This window comes from Python bivittatus, unplaced genomic scaffold, assembly GCF_059951505.1.
Source record: "Python bivittatus isolate LINGU-HERP-01145 unplaced genomic scaffold, Pbiv_v1 ctg000060_np1212, whole genome shotgun sequence".
NCBI lineage: Eukaryota > Metazoa > Chordata > Lepidosauria > Squamata > Pythonidae > Python > Python bivittatus.
The window spans coordinates 16,615,996-16,631,836 of record NW_028277044.1 but is presented as its reverse complement, the minus strand read 5'-3'; the positions used below and the strand labels follow the sequence as shown (position 1 = coordinate 16,631,836).

The window sequence follows — 15,841 nt, the reverse complement described above, 5'->3', positions numbered from 1 at the left end:
TGCGCTTACCTGAGGTTGGAGTGCTGCTCCTTAACTAGTTGACTTTGCCATCTGGTCAGTTCTAAAATTTGGAATATTGGTCCTCTCAAAACATCCTCCATTATGAATAAGAAGGAAAAGAGAATTGTGCTGTATGTATAGTAACTAAATCACATCCTGTCCTGGAAATTTGGGGTCCTAAGGTGGGGGGGTAAACTGGACAAAAGGAACACGGGCAAAAAAACCATTGGCTCCAGCGAGCAAGGATTTTGTTACTGTAAAAGGTGGTTCTAATCATTTTAAAATAGCCTGGGCATGCTGTAAGTGTAAAGTTTATGTAGCTGTTGAAGTGGTTGTGTTTAATAAAACATAACAGGGTTTTGTGAGCGTAATTTGCCTCAAGTCAACTTTCTTAATATGCTGCTGCTTGACACACGTAATGAGCAAACGTTCATTTAATAATTCATTTAGTAAGCGGCATACTTTAAAAACTTGGATATAGCACATTGTGTAGGATCTTATGCACATTAGTGGTGGCCTTTATAGGTAACTAGAAACAATGATGTACATCTTAAATTTTATTTTAATTTAAATTTAAATTCTAATGCATCTTTTAGCTGATTATTTGGCACAGGCCTTTGATTCACTTTGCATTGATCTGAAGACAGATGAAGGGAAAGTCTTATTTTTGGACTACCAAGCTGTGCCCATTATATTGACTCACCTGAGAACATCAAGGAAAGGCCTCCTTTCCAATGCCATTGACAGTTTACTTCAGATGACAACAGAATCTAGTAAGTGATCGTTCTTTTCATACTTTTTTTTATATTGTTTTGCTCATTTTGTATGCCTTCCAAGTTTACTTTTGGGTATATTGCTTGACAAGTTATTGCAAAGGAGAGTTTTTTAATTATTAATATTAGGCAGAACAGGAAACTGTAAAGAAAATGTGTTTTCCCCCATTGTAGTTTAATATTTGTGTTAGGCAGCTAGTTAAAAAAATAGAATGCCCTTTAAAGATTTATACTTTATAGAATAGGATTTCTCAACCATAGCAACTTGAAGATGTGTGGACTTCAACTCCCAGAATTCCCCAGCCAGCATGGGTGGCTGGGGAATTCTGGGAGTTGAAGTCCACCCATCTTCAAGTTGCTAAGGTTGAGAAACCCTGTTATAGAAAGTACATGATTTAAAGCCTTATGCCCATTGGATCTTTGTATGAGGTTCTGATGTATGGAAGCACAATGTCCAGCTGGATATTGTAGGGCTGGCCTTTTCAACAAGCTTTGAGAGCATCAGCATAGGCCTGTTTATGAAAATATCAGTCCTAGTAATACGATCCCTTTAAATTCTTTGTGATTTCTAATGGCTATTGAATTCCTAGTACGTGTAAGCTGTCTCTCTAGAAATAAACTCAAACACGCACACCACAGTTTTATCTACAGGATTGCTTTGTGGATGGTTTCTTGTATTACAGTTTTAATTAATGAGTTCTTAAATTGTTACCTAGATGATTGAATTGTATAACCTTTCACGTGTAAACACTCTTGTACTGCAGCTGTTGGTTCCATTCTACAGAACACCGTAATTTCTGTCTCTGTGGTCATACTTTAACATCGAATTAAGTAAGAACTGCAGATGTGCCTCCAGCCAAACAGAATAATCATTCTGCATTTAGAACTCACAGTTTGTGGCGCTAAAAGAAAGAACTCTGCATTCCTATCAAACAAGACAGCTTGATTTTCCACTGAGATAAATCACTGCTAAGAACTCATCCCACAATTTCTCCCTAGAGTGATTATGCTGTTTTATCTTAACCAGGAAATAACTCTCTTTTTTATCTTTATCCCCCCATATCCTAATGTAAAGAGAGCTGTTTTGACACTTAATACATTGTTGGGAATATGTTTCTTTTATGTTAGTTGCACAAAAAATCCACGTGGCAGCTTTGAACCTAGCATTTTGCTAAGTAGATACCACACAGGATTTGCTTTATTTGTTACCAGATTTTGGCATTTAAGTGGTAGCATATGCGAAATTATTAAAGACACAGTAATTAAATGAACTTGCAGAGAGAAATAGAAGGAAAGGTTGGTGCAGAGAAAAGAGTTGGCTTTGCCCTCTCCCATTGCACAAAATTGTCCCTGAAGGACTGCATCCTTCATCACAACTAAGTTCTTCACCTTTGCTTGAAAACATTGCATTTTTACCCTTGCAGTTTAAACATCCTGCTCAGAAGAGCAGTACTGGGGCTACTTCAAAGCTTGTTTGTTTGTTATATGGAGGGACAACTGAGAATAAGATGTGTGTTAACGCTTCTCAAAATAAGAGGTTCTATGAGGCTTTTGCCTTTTAAGGTTTGTTCCAACTTGACTTTCTATTCTAAATCCTAGTAGGAAAGATCTGGGTAAAGGTTAGCCTGAAATTAGGTGGAAATAATTTCATATTCTCCTCTCCTGCTTCTTTGGAAGGTGTACAACATAATCCTTCAGACTCAAAAACAATTCAACTGCTAAGGTTTTTAACTAGTTCAAGGTGCCACTGATGAATAGTTGAGCAGATAACAAGAATTCAACTGCTGCTTTTTATTCAAGATAACTTTGCACCAACTCTTGTTGAAAGGTTGAAGTTACGTAGTTATCTAGAATTAAAACAGTGAACATTGTGTAGCTACAGATACAGTTCTCTTAATTATTAAGCTTCTAGCATGCGTCTTTTTTGTTTCTTGCCTATGCAAGAAGGAACCTACACATTCTTACCACATATTTTAAAAGGATAAGATTTGGATTCTTGACTTTGTGAATATGATTTCGCCTTAGCATTATTTCTCCATAGCATTAACTGTGTTCACTGCTGCAAGGGTTAATCCGTCCCATCCTTTATTCTTTTAAAGGACAGGTGCAAACGTATCTTAAACAGAGGCATTTGAAGTTAGAGAGGAAGCTACTTTATAGCTTATGTAGGATAAGCAGCATACCATTTTTAAAGGATTCCCTATCCCAGACTTTCCTTCCTCATCCTGTCTGTAATGTTCTGTCTGGTAGGTTTGGATTGTCTTTTTTTTCTAATTTGAAGACAGAGGTCAGCCTATGACCAAGCAGTGCTGTTCCATGTAGTACAAAACAGAACTGAGGTGTCTGAACTCACACAGTTTGGGATTTCACCCCTCTGGGAGCGCTAAAGAAAAGTTGGCTTTGATTGAAGTCTCTGTGATTGTACTTGTATTCAGAAATAACACTAACAGTGAATAAACCAAAGCTCAACTTAAAAAAGATCAGTAATAGCAATAGATTGTAGGTATGCATGATTTAGATAGATTTTTGGATGGAAAGATTTGATTGATTGATTGATTGATTGATTGATTGATTGATTATGTTGATTCTTAGTGACCACATAAATAGACCTTCTCCAGGATAATATGTCCCCATACTCACCCTTCAGGTCTTCTAAAAGACACCCATCACCTTTTTAATTGAACCCACTCACCTTGCTAGTTGTCCTTTTTTTCTCTTTCCTTCCACCTTTGTCAGCATTATGGAATTCTCAACGGAGCTGTGTCCAAGATATGATCATTTGAACCTGGTCATTTGTGCCTTGAATAAGAACTCTAGATTGATTTGTTCTGTGATCCATTTGTTTTCTTGGCTGTCCATGGTATTCTTGGGAGTGTTCTCCAACATCCATTTGCCTGCATAATTCTGATCTTTGTAGGTATAGAGGCATCATTGCATCTGAATATCTTTTCTAAGGCCTTCATTGCTACCCTACCAAGCAATAAATAAGGGGAGAATGTACAAACCTGGCTCACTCCTTTGCCAACCAGGGCATTCTGTTTTGCCATGTTCTGTCCATACCATGGCTTCCTGTCCTGTATATAGGTTTTCCATGGGAGCAATAAGATGTTCTGGGATTCCCATTTTCCTAAGCACATTCCACAGCTTGACATGATCAACACAGTCAAAGGCCATTATAATTAATGAAGCACATAGCAATTTATTTTTGGTATTCTTTGGATTTCTCAATTATCCAGTGGGCATCAGAAATAGTGTATCTTGTTCCTTGGCCTTTTTTAAAGCCAACTTGAACATCAGGCATTTCTCTTCCCATGTACAGCTCTAATTTGTGTTGGATGATCCTAAGCATTGCTTTGCTTGCATATAGAATTAAGAATATTGTACAATAGTTTACATACTCTGTTAAGTCTCCTTTCTTTGGTATTGGTACACAGACTGACTCCTCCAATCTGTTGTCCCCTGTGCCATTCCCCAGATTTGCTGGTATACTTTGGTTAGAATCTTTACTGATTCTTCTTCTGTTGCTTGCCATATTTCTGTACATACTCCATTAAGTCCTGTAGCTTTCTGACTTAGTAATGACTAAAGTGCTGATCTAAGTTCATCTTCTAGTACTAGAGGTACTTGTAAATAAGTAATATCTTCTAAGGTATCTTGGATGTTGGCATCTCTACTATATAGAATGAGCAGCAAAGGTTGCTAGATTCAATAAGCAAAGAGTCTGATTATGTATAAGGCAGTATCCTTAATGGGGCAAAAAGAATAATCAAGGAGATCTTCTTAACCCTACATAGGAGGGCAGAAGCAGTGGAAACAAGCAGAGTGAGAATCTTACTTTTACATCTGACACTCAGTGTATATGTAATCAGAGTTTCCTTTGAAAATCTGCATTCATATGGAAACCGCTGATTGCATTAATAGGAAACCTTTAAAGCATTTTATAAACTCATTTGACATTGTGGCTTTTCTATACTAATATTTAAAGCGTTTGTTTATTTGGAGCAAACTAAAAAGTAACACAATGGATGTTTATGATGTTTTACTGGATATATTATGAGCCACCTACAGTTATACAAGTGGGCAGCATACAAATAAATAAATAAATAAATAAATAGGATTCCAATATTGTTCCTACATTTGATGCCCAAAATCTGTCTTTTTCTCCTACATGTTCATAAGATTTTGTTTTTCCTTTTATTCAGAATGGGCTGCACTCAAAGATTCTTCAGCTTTTTGCTTACAAAAGCAGGGCGTAAATATGTTGCTGTATCATAATAAATTTGATAGCTGCTTCAGAGGGGAAATGGGAACGAACAGTGAGAGAGAAACATTTCCTGCTAAAAATGAAACATCAGCTAGTTCCTTAAGAAATGAAACTTCCCTTCATTAAAAATAATGTTGCAAAGATACCACCATATTGATGATTGTGTCAAAGAATATGAAAACACGGGTGTTCCTGGTATTTTTTGCTTTATTTATATTGCTGGGAAATCAGAATTACATGGGTTTCTACTTAATATACTTCAGAAATCCAACGAAACCCTGAAAACATTTAGGCCAATTCTGTGCTTTGCAAGCACTAGGACCATTAAAGAAAAACCAGAATTACGCTAAGCAAGACAGCTGTCTCTCCCACCATTAAGAAAGCCAAGGCATTGAAAACCGTACTCTTCACATGTATGGATTGGTGAAAACGGTATTGTTTAAACCTTCAGGATTGAGATCTTCGTGAACTATCACTGAGGCTGATTTGTAAAATTTGTCCTGGTGAGCTGCTGTTCAGAACAGTTGGTCAGCATTCTGAAGTCAAAAGTGAGGCACATGGATGGGAACTTCTTCATACCTTTTCTTCTTCAGCTGAAGTATCAAAGCCTATGTGGCAAAGTCAAGACGATGGTAGAATATTCCAAGAAGCCGTCTCTTTAAAGGACAGGGATTAAAGATGCAATTGCCATTGTTCTTTCAAAGGTCTTGAGCAAGAAAGTATATTTCCCAGAATCCGTTGAGGGCCATGCAGCTTGGAAAGAATTGTAGAATTATGCTATAATATCATTTTTCCCCCCAACTGATTGTATGTATGCATGATGGGCATGAGAGATTTATTCACTTCAGAATTTAAATTCCTCTGGAATGAATTCTGATGATTTTCAAGCAAAAACTTGAGACAACACCAGCACATCATCACTTTTATAATATCTGCTGAAATTTGAATTTAGAAAGCTTGATAGTTTGCTGAATCCCAGATTGGAGGATGTTTGGATATAGCATGCTTTATATTTATACACACCAAGTATGATTGCTGAGCTCCCTGTGTTTATTGAGCACTTTATTTTGCAGGGTATTTGAATCATTTTCTGGAAGCTTGTAGCAATGAGCTCTTTTTCCGCACTTGTTCTGTGCTACTTCGAAATTCTACACTTGATACTCAGCTCCTGGAGAAACTCAGCATTCTGCTTCAAAAACTTTCAAAAATCAAGTAAGTCTTCCAACCTCAACATAGTTTTCTCAGTATTAATATTACCTATTTGTTGAAGTGGGGGCAACCCAGGGTTTTCATAGCTCAGGACATTCATGGGAAAGCTAACAGAAAAGACATGGATGCAGTAGCTGAACTAGACAGCAGTCAACCAAAATAAAATAGGGCAGAGCCAATCACAAACCACCAAGGAAAGTCATAGATTTATGGTAGAGACAGAAGGTTGGTCGGTAACTATAGAAACTAGAAACTTTTCAGCAGCTCTACAGGTATAGTTCAGTTATGTTTTTATTTCCATTCACCACCCAGAGTTCCCTGGGTAGATGGGGAGCTATAAAAATGCATTAAGCAAACCAACCAACCATATAGCAGGGTAGGAGAGTCCTCAGGCTTTCAAATGTAATAATAAATACTTAGTGAAGTTTTTGTTTTTAAAATTATATTTGTACAGATGATATTTTTAACATCTTAAATAAATAAAAACATCAATAATGTAATCTGAGCATATCCTTCGTAGCAAAAAATATGGGAATAACGGCTTTCTCTTTCAGCTTTTGAAGGCTTTTCTAACTTGTTTGTGTCTGTTCTTTTTCTATTCCCTTTTCTACAATAATGAATACTGGTGCCGTGTCTTGCAGGAGTCATGGTGCTGTAACTGAAAGTCATATTTATTCAGAAGGGATATCCTGTGTACAGCCTATGAACTTTATTTTCCAGGCTGTAGAAACAAAAATCCAGAGGCACCGGGAGTCAGATGTTTATAAATTTAATAGACTACTTTTCTTAAAAAATAACAACATAAAGTATCTATGAATAACAGCACATACTGTTTATTCCCGTTTGAAAAGTTGAAACTTCAGAATCAAATGAAATTGAACTTCTGACTCTAGTTGTTTGAACTGATTTTTTAAATTGCATAATATTTTTCAAAATGTGTTACAGGAGTAATAAGAAGATGTTTGAGCTGTTTACTATCCACCTGATGATTCAAGAGCTACTGAGGACAGCACATCCAGATCATGCCTTTTTATGTATTAACCTTAACTCAATTCTCTTTAATTTGGGTTTAATAAAAAACAACCCCCTTGAAAATAGTCAAAATGCAAGTGACTAGCAGATTGCATTTTATTAAATCTTGTTTCCAGTGGCTTGTTTGTGTTATATGAACTAACAAGATGTGGAATGGGAATTGTCACAATAGGTGTCTTGATTGTACCAGCCTTCAGAATGCATCAGTTAGAATTGCTTTAATGAGAATTTTTCAGTTTTATAATGCTGGATTGTTTACCTGTCAGTACGTTACTTGTTTTAGACTGGTCTTAAGCCAAAAGGACAGGCATACAGCAGCCCACAATACCTTGTCCTTGCGATGTGACCAATCCTGCCAAAGCCGAATAGAGCCACAGACAGCATCATTTTGCATAAGTAATCTTGCATCCATTTGGACAGGGCAGGCAATAGGGATAAAATGGACACATTGTGGAGCTTCACAGAAACTTAATGCATCCATTTTTGTTTAGAAACCATGAAAAAATCATGGCACAAAATTTTGATATGTCAATTGAAGCCAGAGAAATGTGGTTGGAAGCCAGCCTGTGTCCTATGACCTGTAGGTTGCTTAACCGGTCAGTACAGAAAGAATAGTAATATTCTTTTGCCTGGGCAGCTGGACCTTCTCTACAGATTGTCATTTCCTCCTCATAATGTTTGACCCCAAGGTTTCAGTGATAATTGACAGGATCAGATTTCCTGGCACTTTCATCCCAGAAGATAGTGTTTCACTGAGGTCAGTGGTATATCTTTTCATTAAATATGTGTTTACCTGTTTTGTGGAAGTTATTAGTAGCTGGAAAGATTGGTGTTGGCCTATGGAAAGAGAGCACTGATTTTTAGCTGAGTTTCCAAGAACTGCTTTGTCAGTGTTAAGAATGTGGTGTACCTGAAGACTGTTGCTATGGGTCACCCTCAGAAGAAGCCTACTTCAGACCATTTCAAGTTAAGCAATAATCTATAGAACCATGCATGTTTTCAAAATTATTTTAAAGACATGCTTCAAAACACGTGAAAACACAACTATTTAAAGTAGCTATATAAGAAGGCACATTAAAGACATAGTTGCTTTAAAGAGATTGTGTGCTTGTGCTATAATGCATTCCAAAGTACCTCTTCTGAATCATTGAGCAGAACATTTAAAACATTTCCTGATTTTTTTATGTTAGAAAAAGCCCAGTTATTAAACCCATAATCTTGGAAGATACTAATTTACTCTCTGATATTTTCTATATGCAGGGTCTCATAAGGTTCAAAAATAATTTCCATTTTATCCTTTATGTGTATTTATTGTCTATTGTCATGTTATAGTGAGTAATCCAGTTTTACATCATTTTAATGTAATAAAATAACAATCTTAAACCCTTATTTATGTTGACAGTGTTATTCTTTTAAGAAAAGATATTCTTTGAGCAATTTTACTTTTTGGGAGTGCAGCCTTTTCACTGACAACTTTATATATTGGATTGAACTTAGATTGCCCATTCCAGGAACAGGAAGGGCTTCTTCCATTCATAGAAGGTCCTAAGTACCCTGAGACTGCTTGCTGGAAGAAACGGGGCAGGAGATGGCCTTTGTCTGAATCCTTATTCTGCCCACAGCCCTTTTGTCACCTCTTGTTTTGCTCCATAGAACCACCCCAACCCACACAGCAGCTTTTCAGGAGGTTGCAAGGAAATGGTGGAATCAGCAAAATGACAGGAGCATGATGAGCAAAGTGGCTGTCTGGGCACAGACACACGTAGACAGCCAAAAACAGGTAGGTCACCAAGTAGGAGGGCAAGCCTTGCAGATGATGCAGCTGCTATAACAGTCTGAAAAGAAGTTTTCATGCAAGCTACCACATGTTGCAAAAACATTTCTTTAGAATGTTTTGGACAGCCCTAACAGTTCTTCATTGGGGGTGTTTCAGCTTTTAATGAAAGAAAGGGAAATAGCATCTTTGTTCTAAAAGCAACTGTAAGGTGGGGGAGCAGGTCTGGGGGGAAGGGATAACTTAAAAAAAAAACTCTTAGCTTGATTAGAGTGCTTAGTAGACTGTTAAAAAATAGGTGGTGGATGTGTAAACACTTGATTTACAAGTTCCTCCTACTCATCTTTATAAAGCAGGCCAGCTGGTTTCCTCACTTAGTGCTAGCCCTCCCTGGTAAACTCATCTGGGAACATGCTCTCTCATCTTTGCAAATCTCCAGTTCAAAAACTTGCCATTTCTTGGAAACTAAAATAAGCCAGCCATATAGTAAACCTGTGATTACAGTGAACTTACATGAGAACAGCAGTTTGCGTAAGGTGAATACGTAAAAACCCAAAGATAGGAACGGAAAACCAGGGAACTTGTTAGTAACTCATTACAAAGGTTTTGTAAATGCGCACACAGCTAAGTTTTTCCATAGCCCTAACTTTTTTGAGACTTATGGACTTAATTGTAACTAAGATAATCATGCCACTTAACCTCTAAAACAGACATGCCCAGGCATGATTTCTGTATTGCAAACATGCAGCTGGGACAATGAGGAATAGAACGTGGGACACAGTGATCAGAACACAAATATATTTCTGATAAAACGCTCAGTTAACAAAACAGTTGTAGGGGAGCTTTTCTGAGATTTCATTTCTAGGAAAGTGCTAGCTTTTTGTCCCATGGTGTCTAATAAATTCAGTTTTTATTTGCAGGCAACGCAGTGGAGGTTATAATTAGAAAAAAAATAAAATGGTATCAGCATGTTCTAATTTGATAAATGGGTTGCGGAGTGTCTTTCTCCTTTCACTTCTCTTACCTACGCCCTTCTTTGGTTTGCTTCTGTCCTGCACTTGTTTCTGCTGCATTACTGCCTCTGGGTAGTTATTCCAGCCTTCCTGCTCTTCTTTGAACATTCAAGATCCAGCCATGGGGGGATCAGGGAGAGAGATTTACTGGGGCAAGCCAGAGATTGTATACACTGAATGGATACATCTTCAGTGCTGAAGATGTTACCTGGCCGGGTAATGAAATGTCTGCAAGAAAAACAACCAAGCTCAGAGCACCCCAAGGACTCCACAGTTCAACCCTGAGCTACATATATTCTCTTTCAATAGAAGAGAATATATGTAGCTCAGGGTTGAACTGTGGAGTCCTTGGGGTGCTCTGAGCTTGGTTGTATTCTTTCAATACACCCCACTCTGGCCCAAAACCGCCACTGCTGGGTGTAGTTTGTCTGAGTCTACAGTGGGCTCTTTGCTCCATTCCAGTTGATTATCTCCTTCTAGGAACAGCACCTTAACTGAATGAGTGGTCACAGAATTTTTGATGGATGGGGAGTGTATTTCTGGTCCTAGCTCTTCCTATTCAGCCTTAAGAACATGGGAATAGCTGTGCAGGATTAGCTAGTTTTGTTCCCTCAGTGACCAACCAGATGTCTTAAAGATGCCAAATCTTCTCCTGGACTTCACAACAGGAATGTTTGACTTAAGGAAGTACAGATAGGTATGGTGTGAGCTCATATGTACTCGGAATCACCTTTACCTCTTCAAATCTAAATATCCACACAGTTCTACTTTTATCTCTGAATCTCCCACCATGATTTTGGGGTGGGGGGGGATGAACTTGAATTGAGAGGGGGGTTTTGTTTTTTGTTTTTTTTTACACAGCAGGCATAATTTCATGCTATCACATTTTCCCTTCATTAGTTCCATGTTTCGAAACAAAAGAATTCCCAAATAATATAAACTTTCTTCTTTGAGATCTTGCTTTACTAAATCTGTACTTTATTTTTGCTTGTAACTTTGGCTCTGTGAACACATAAATATTTATAGTATGGCGATGGGAATGGAGAGATGTCAATTTAAAAAAAAAAAGCTTTTGTGCAGCCTTATTTCCTGTTATCTAGTGGATATTCAAATATTTTAACTCATTTTTTTTCATAGTAAATAGCACTGTGGTTCAGAAGGACTATAATGGCAACAATGGGAGTTTATGATTCAGAAGGAACTGTTATCCTGTTCAGAACAAATTTCTGTATAGCCACCTGCTGTTGCACCCTGAATAGAAATTTGTTGGATTCCTATATAAATAAGAATGATATATTACATTCATAATGTTACATTTTGTTGTTACAGTTATTTTATGTCTTTTAACTGCTGTTCACCATCCAGAGTCACAATGTTGAGATGGGTGCCCATACAGATTTATCAATATCTATCTATTTAAAATATTGGTATTTCAAAATCTATCAATCATGGCTTAGTTTTTGTCATCTTCTCACTTGGAAGTAAGCCAACTCTGGATTAAAGTGGATGTTTAAGGTCACCAGCCAATATTTTCTGCAAATACTGGGCATTGTTTTGTTGTTATCAATATTTGCAAGCACATATTCCTGTGAAAGTCACACACAATTCTACAGCCTTCATATAATAGGAAGAGCTGCTACAGGTCCTAATAGGTTAAAAAAAAGTTGTTTCACTTATCCTTATTTTAGGATGGTCTTACCAGTCTCCCAGATGCCACAATGTCTGCTTTGCTGGCTTTTGTGATAGAGGCAGGCAGTTCATCCTCCAGACTACCTTGTCAGAAAGGACTCTTCTTTTTCTCCTGTTAAAATACAGCACAGCCTGCTGCTGTTTAAACATCCTTCAAAAGGCATGTCTGATCTTTCTTCTTTCTTTTGAACTGTGGGAAACTTCAAAGAAACTTGCTAATCAACTGTCTTCTGTCTGCCAGAAGCCTTATTTTTGTAGATAATATTTTTGGAGCTAAGGGGCATATTTAAAATCAAACTATGGGTGCTTTTGCGAAATATATGTCATGATGATGGCGGCTTACCTGTCCATAGAACATGACCTCCATGAGGTATATTCATTCGCAAACACCCATTGGCCTGAAGGCAAATTGAGAGTGTTCCCCAACACCCCCTCAGAGTTGACTTTTACCTTTTGGGTGGTAGGTGGACTGGGCAGACTTCCCAACAGAAGTACTGGGTGTCAGTCACCCAGCATCTTTATGTCCTAAAAGAGCCTATAGCCCATATACCTAAATATGATTCATAGGCTAGGGCTTTGATTGGTAGCATGTCACATTTCCATTTATTTATTCCTAACTAAAAGAATCTAAAAATGGCCAGGTGATAAATGGGTTGAATTCAGATGCAAGCATCCTTAGAAGAAAACCCAGAAAAATCAATGAAGTTATGATTAATTCCTCCCATTTATTTAGATATGGTATAATATGGATTTGCCCAAACTGGATTTGACAGGATGACTGTTCCACGTTAGAGATGATAGATGGGAGACACAATCATATTTTATCTGAAGTAGACTATTTTAAAAGTATTATATCTTTTTTTTAATTAAAGTATTTTTAAAATGTTACCATGGACATCCAAGAAAACAAACAAATCGACCATCAAACAAATCAACAGAGTTCTCACCCAAGGCACAAATAACCAGGCTCAAATTATCCCACTTTGGACACATTATGCAAAAACCCAGTTCTCTGGAAAAGGCTCTAAGGCTAGGAAAGGTGGAAGAAAAGAGAAGAAGAGGATGACCAACAGCAAGGTGGATGGACTCACTTAAAATGGTGATGAGTGCACTGTTGGAAGACCTGAAAGACCAGGTTAGGTATAGATTGTCCTGGGAAAAAATCTACCTATATGGTCTCTAGGAGTCAAAAAGAACTTGATGGCACGTAAATGATCAATCATTTTTTTAAAGACTCTGAAATTCTAAAGTAAGTTTAGCTTATCATTGCAGGATATTAAGCGATTCCACACTGGTGTGTATTCTCAGCCACACTATTCAACTTACATTGACAAGAGGAACTTTGCAGATCTCAATTTATGCTATTTGCCACACTAAAAAAAACTTATGTCTACTATTGGTAAGTCATTTTACATGATTTATTTAACTGCAATATTTTCATCTTGTTTAATTGATTCTGCAGCTCCACATGGTCTACAGGATTAAAATGCATGTTATATAATGTAAAACAAAAACATATAAAAATATGTATACTAAAACATATACATCAATTTCTCTTTTTAACTCTTTACCAAAACCTCAATATTGCTAATACAGCAGACTTTAAAAATATATTTTGGGTCAAATTGATTATCAGGGGATCAAACTCATTTATTTAAGAGCAAAATTCATCCTGAAATTTGCTATTCACCCATGATTTAATTGTGTTTTTTCATAACTATGTAGCTATGTAGCTATTAATGTATTTAGAGAGCCATTTGGTGTGATGGTTAGAAAATTAAATTTTCTAACACCAAATTAAAGAAAGGTTAACCCTAACCCTAACCCTAACCCTAGAAACCAGGAGACCGTGAGTTCTAGTTCCACCTTAGGTACAAAGTCAGCTGGATGACCTTGGGCCAGTCACTTCCTCTCAGCCCTAGGAAGGAGGCAATGGCAAACCACTTTCAAAAATCTTGCTAAAATTGCAGGGACTTGTCCAGGCAGTTGCCAGGAGTCAAAAACTGACTCTAAGGCACACACATAAAATAAAATAAAAATTTATGGATTTAGAATTCCTCTAGAACAGTAGTTCTCAAAGTGTGTCTGGGAACCCTTGGGGGACTCCAAGACTTTCAGGGAGTCCGCGAAGTCAGATAAATAAACATTTTAAAATTTCTCAATTTTAATTTCTAATACAATCAATATTAATAAATACTGTATAACCCATATAAACCAAAGCTCTTTGGGGTCCTCAATCATTTTTAAGAATGTAAAAGGGTCCTGAGGCCAAAATGTTTGAGAACCACTGCTCTAAACCACCACATTGCAGCAATACTCAATGATTTACCACATTTCAGTTCAAACAGTATAGCCAATATATAAAACAATTAATAAAACCCAAAACTCTCCGGCGCTGCTTATGAGCTAGCAATTCCACTTTTAGGTATGACTGAGTTCCTCTTTTTCCATGTTTCATAGGCTGCCTTTAAAGAATAAATTAATGGAAAAAGTGTTAGTAGATGCCTTTAACTGAAGGATAGGAAATATGCCCCTGGCATATCTCCTCTCACCCTTAAGAGTTTTCATTCACATTACATGTCATGATCCTGAATGATATAATTTATCAGTTCAAATTAAAGAAGAGCTGTGAGCAAAGCTCATAATTCATAGTTGCTACAGGGCAGTTTTTATAAATTGAGCAGCTTCCCTCACCCTTAGGAGATGACTTTCTTTTCTTTTCTTTCCCCAGGAAAGTGATGCAGTTCCTTTCATCTTCTCTTGCAGAGTTTGCCTAAGTAGGCAATTCTAACATTTTTTGTGAGTTAAATGGAAAATTATCTTCCTTCTTTGTGGCAATTAGATGAGAGAGAACCAATTGTAATTCTCAACTAGGTGAAGAAATAGCTCACACGCTTCTCTAGACTAAGGAAACTTGGAACTTCTCTGTTTCAGAGATCTAAAAGGAGATTTCTTTCTTTTACCAGAAATTCATTCATTCATTAAGCTCTTCACAGATGATCTTAGTTCAAAATCTTTCACTCACTCATTTAACCAAGACATTTTGGGGCCGACCCAAACCAGCAGGAAAGTCAACCTCACCGCTAAGATGTTAGTAAATCTGTGTTATCATTCAATGTTCAGAAGGACTATTACTGTTATTGTTGTTGTTACTATTATAATTGTTACTTTTTGCCACCCACTTCCATAGACCCTGCACTAGTTTTCTGCATTACTTGTTCAAAACTTTTATCCTTCTGAACCCATTTTGTTCTTTGATGACTTTATGACTATCCATAATTATACCCCACCTGTTTATATGGCTGTATTTCCTTAAAGAAAATAATAACAGATGAATGTCTATATTGGTATACATTTTAATAGGCTGTTGCTACTTTCCAGAGAAATATAACTATGATTGTTTTTGTAATTTAATCTCTCACTGTTCAATTAGATGCTTACAAGAAGTCAACTATCAATGGATTTACTAATTATATGCCAACAATAGAGCGCCCACGGTATCACTGTATGCCTACATGCCCTCCCCCCCCCTTATATCTCTGTACAGGCCAGAGCAATTCCACCTGGAGTAAACTTGAGGGAAGGTAGGAATCTGGAGGTAAGGGCTAGTAGAAAACCAGCAAGGGAAATAAAAGGACAGTGAAAAAAGTTGGAAAAGAGATATTTGGGGATGCTATCAGAGAGTGGGAACAGAACAATCCCTGGGGAAAAAAAAGGAATTTTGTTGAAAACTGTAGTCCTTTTGAACCCATTTCAAACCCAAGAAAAAAGGGGAGGGTAGACCAGGGAATTAGAGGAATGGGGGACACAGCTGGAGAAACGCAACTTTGAAGCAGTTCCCTCTCTGAGCTGCAGCAATCTCTGTCATGTTGGAGGTGTTCACAAGGGAGTATTCCTAAAATGTGGGAATGCCATGTAAGGCTCTGCAGGAGAAGAAGGGGCTACAATAGAAAGTATGAATGACAACTTCACTAATATTTGTGTTATAAATAATGCAGGTTAAGCCTGCTATGCTGAGTTAGCATTTCAGTTAGTCAGAAACACAGTTGTGGTTAGAAAGCTGTCACCTGTTTCCTGTATATCAAAC

The 15,841-nt window shown here is 37.2% G+C and overlaps 1 protein-coding gene across 3 annotated transcripts in view; it reads left to right on the top strand.

Moving 5' to 3' along the window:
- The window catches only part of CCDC138 (coiled-coil domain containing 138), a 28,419-nt gene extending 19,761 nt beyond the window's left edge, over positions 1-8,658 (top strand). For all 3 annotated transcript variants that reach the window (XM_088136562.1, XM_025166314.2, XM_025166313.2), the window contains 3 exons: positions 597-773; positions 6,111-6,249; positions 7,192-8,658. In XM_088136562.1, the coding sequence (XP_087992688.1) occupies positions 597-773; positions 6,111-6,249; positions 7,192-7,363 (488 nt within the window). In that variant the 3' untranslated portion in view covers positions 7,364-8,658. The remainder of the gene's footprint in view (positions 1-596; positions 774-6,110; positions 6,250-7,191) is intronic.
- Positions 8,659-15,841: the final 7,183 nt, after the last annotated feature.